Below are 4,357 nucleotides of genomic sequence, written 5' to 3' on the forward strand. Positions count from 1 at the left end.
GGAGAAAGATTAGGATAGCTTTATAAAGAATGGTGGGTTGATGTCATTAAGGCTGCGCACATCTTGCTTTTTAGCCTACGTGGAGAAATATAAAAAGTAACAGCATAATATAATTAAACTTGGTCTATTTGTTATCTTCTATTCGTGATTCGGAATACCTGTTGCAATATATTATAATTTTGGTTAAGCATTATCTAAGTGTTGAATAATTGAGGCTTTGAACCTTCATCAACTGCTTCCTCTTGAGAATCTGAGATTGCATCGGGACTTGCTAGCTGCTGCTACATATTGTAATAAATTAAAAGTCTAATCAAATTAACATTTGACACGGCAGACAATAGTTGAAAGTCATTAGTTTCTTCTAAACTAACAGCTATATCTAGCCTAGAAGGACAACACCATTTCTGGAATATGAGTCATGATTCTTCTTGTAAATAAATTAAGAGTCTAACGAGATCTTGTACTAAAGTGGATTGATTTTATTAGTGTCTTCTAACTCCGAAGTACTGGTAAAAAAAATAAAAATATGAAAAGGTCGAACAAAAAAAAAAAGGGCGAAGAGCAGAAATTAAATAAATATAAAACAGGAAAAACATGTACAGATCAATGTGATATGTACTCCATTTCTTTTTCGGTATAACCATCCAATATTTATAAAAGGTAATCTACTAAATATCTAATTGTGAACTCAATAATTATTGTATATTAATTTGAAATTACTATCGGAAGGCATAGCCTATAAATAATATGCGCATGTATACCCGGCTCGAACCTGAAACCCTTTGATTTTGCGATTCTTCGCATCACATCCATCAATACTCTTTTTTTTGGTTAATATTTCTTTATTCTTCCCAACAAGGTAATTACGAAGAAAAGTCCTTGCTCCATTTCTATATAAGCCCTAGAGATATTCAAGACTACACCTCAAACAAACAAAAATGTCTTCCATTCCACTTCCTACCATCAATACCATCTCTAGTTCTCCTTCCTCTTCAACCACCACCTCTTTTTCCAACTTACATTCTTCTCCTTTCTTTACAAAGACATCAAAAGTTTCCACTATCAAAAAGCATAATGGCCATCATAATTTCCAAGTCTCATGCAAAACCACAGAAGATGATCATGACCACAACTCTCCCATTGACATTTCTAAAAGAACCTATTCTTCAAGCAATAAGATGGATAGAAGAAACATGCTACTTGGATTAGGAGGTCTTTATGGTGCTTCTACTCTTGTTGATGGTCATCCCTTTGCCTTCGCGGCTCCGGTGAACGGACCTGATGTTACCAAATGTGGCCCGGCAAATCTGCCACAAGGTGAGCCACTGTTAGATATTTTGTAATATATATATAATAAAGTGCTATTGTCCCACATCAATAATAAGACAAAAATGATTTTGAAAGCTTTATATATTAGTAAAAGACTTGAATTTTCGATTTTTCGATTTTCACTTAAAACTTGCATTAAATCTGAATTTTAAAGCTAAACAAATATTTGTTCATGAAATAAGATGATTATGCTGAATATATTTCTTTTCAACTCTAATGGACTAAGTTAATGACTATACCATGACTTTGTTGTATCCTGAAGAGTTTTATGTGTATTTTCTCTTTAAGGAAAGTTATTTTTATGCGCCTCAAAATCTTTTCTTCTAAATTCCCTTTTCCTATCATTTTAACAGGTGCCGCACCAGTCAATTGTTGTCCACCGATGACCGGGAATATCATCGACTTCCAGCTTCCACCACCATCCACCACACTCCGTATTCGGCCTGCAGCTCATTCTGCGGATAGCGCCTATATTGAGAAATTCAATAGAGCTATTCGGCTTATGAAACAACTTCCCGACGATGATCCACGTAGCTTCAGGCAACAAGCAAATGTTCATTGTGCTTACTGTGATGGTGCTTATGACCAACTAGGTTTCCCAAATTCTGAGCTCCAAGTTCATGGCTCTTGGCTCTTCCTTCCTTTTCATCGTTGTTATCTCTATTTCTTCGAACGAATCTTGGGAAATTTAATCAATGATCCCACCTTCGCGATACCATTTTGGAATTGGGATCATCCTGATGGCATGCGCATTCCGGCCATGTACACAAACCCTAGTTCTCCCCTCTATGATCGGCTCAGAGATCGGAGGCATCAGCCTCCGGTCATGGTCGATCTGGACTTCAATGGGAGGGATCCCAACATAAGTAACGCTCAACAAACATCCCAAAATCTCACAATTATGTATAGGCAAATTGTGTCACTAGGAAGCACTCCGGCGACTTTCCTTGGAGACCCTTACCGCGCTGGTGGTGAGCCCGGTGGAGGTGGGTCCCTAGAGAACATTCCTCATGGTCCAGTTCATATTTGGACCGGTGATAGAACCCAACCTAATTTTGAAAACATGGGAGATTTTTATTCAGCTGCTAGAGACCCTATTTTCTATGCTCATCATTCGAACATCGATAGATTATGGAGTGTCTGGAAAACCCTAGGAGGTAGACGTCAAGATTTCACCGACCCTGATTTTCTAAATGCTTCGTTTATATTTTACGATGAAAATGCACAAATGGTACGTATTAAAGTTCGCGATTGTTTGGATTCAAGAGAACTTGGATATGTATATCAAGATGTAACAAACCCATGGATAAATTCTCGTCCAACGCCTAGGGTTTCGAGGTCTTTGAGCAGCGTAAGGAGGCTCGTTGAAGCTAAAGCAGCTGATAACAATGATCAACATAATTTTGCAAGTCCAAAAGAAATTTTCCCAACAAAACTTGACCATGTGATAAAAGTCATGGTGAAAAGGCCAAATAAGAAAAAGCGGAACAAGAAGGAGAAAAATGAGAAAGAAGAGATTTTAGTGGTTGAAGGATTAGAGTTGGAGCCTGATGTTTTTGTTAAGTTTGATGTGCTGATTAATGATGAAGATGAGACTTTGATTTCGCCAGATAAGGCTGAGTTTGCTGGAAGTTTTGTGAATGTGCCGCATCATAATCATGGTAAGGGTGAGATTAAAAAACGTAAGACTAAGTTAAAGTTGTCTATCACTGAGCTATTGGAGGATTTGGATGCTGAGGATGATGATCATGTGTTGGTGACTTTAGTCCCCAAGAATGGTTCTGGTGCTGTCAAAATTGGTGGCCTCAAGATTGTGCTTGAGTAATTTTTAATTAATTATTTCCCTCAGATAATGATGTATTTTGCTTGATGTATTTTCTATAGTATCCTACTGTTTCTGATTAATGTTGCATTGGACAGTGTAATTCGTGGATACACGCTGTTTCTGATTTATGTATATTGCAACTGTGTTTGCATGGAATAAAGGAAGAAAACTTAGTTGTATATTTTATTTAGTAGTCTGTCAAACGATGCAAGCAATTCTAGTTTTACCTTATTTCGTAGTCTAAGGTCATCGATTGCTGCCCATATTGGTCGTCCACCACGCACCTCCAGAAAAGAAAAGGAACTAATAATTATGGGTGTAAAAAATAATTACACAATCAAATTAAGTTAATTGCAAGTTGCAACTAATTTTATTTAATAAACTTTCATTAGTAACTTATATTAATATAGTAAATAACCTACTATATTTAACAATATACGTGCTAACTATATGAGTAACAATTTCTTATACTATCAATGCATATAATTTAAATTCAGATGTATAATATAATTTCCTGAAGATATATATCAGATTGTGTATTTTTCATGCATTAGGGGCCGAGCGCGAGGCATATACTATAAAAAAATGATATTGTAATAGTCCACTATATTATAGCTAATTATAACTTCTAAGAGTAAGAATCGATGCACGTCTCTTGGACTTCCAATTACCTTTTCCAAGGTTGCTTAATATTCTAAATTTACACATGCTTTAAATCAAAGTTAACTCTTACTAGTATTAACTTATACTAATTTCTGAGGTTCAAATGCGGAAAGTTGACTAAATTCAGAGAATCATAGAGAGCCCTAGATATCGAAAGAGATGCACTTTAGACAGTGGCTAATTATATAATGGTTGAAAAAGTTATATAAAAACATATACTTGTGAGAGTTACGTGCTGTAGTTTTGATCTTGCTTGTATTAATAAATGCGTACATCTGTACTGGAATAGAAATACTGTCGCACGATATTGAAGAAAGTTGTTTATGCGGCCAAGCGATTCACAGACAAATCTAAAATTTCCTGTTTATTTTTGGATGAATAAAAGGGGTGCGCACCTAAGGCGTAAAATTTATTAAGAAAAAACTGACAAATCTAAAATTTGAAGTTTTAAAGTTATTATAAGGATCTCAAGTTAATATATAATATTATAGGTTTACAGTTAAATATATTTAGTAAATTTCTGAATATACCTATATGGGC

General features: G+C 35.4%; 1 protein-coding gene across 1 annotated transcript; it reads left to right on the forward strand.

The window, feature by feature from the left end:
* The first annotated feature begins 913 nt into the window (after positions 1-913).
* Positions 914-3,333, forward strand: LOC132045673 (polyphenol oxidase, chloroplastic-like). Its single transcript, XM_059436247.1, has 2 exons — positions 914-1,317; positions 1,683-3,333. The coding sequence occupies exons 1-2, from the start codon at positions 939-941 to the stop codon at positions 3,152-3,154; spliced, it is 1,851 nt and encodes a 616-aa protein (XP_059292230.1). The 5' UTR covers positions 914-938; the 3' UTR covers positions 3,155-3,333.
* Positions 3,334-4,357: the final 1,024 nt, after the last annotated feature.

Source organism: Lycium ferocissimum, chromosome 2 (genome assembly GCF_029784015.1).
Source record: "Lycium ferocissimum isolate CSIRO_LF1 chromosome 2, AGI_CSIRO_Lferr_CH_V1, whole genome shotgun sequence".
Classification (NCBI taxonomy): domain Eukaryota; kingdom Viridiplantae; phylum Streptophyta; class Magnoliopsida; order Solanales; family Solanaceae; genus Lycium; species Lycium ferocissimum.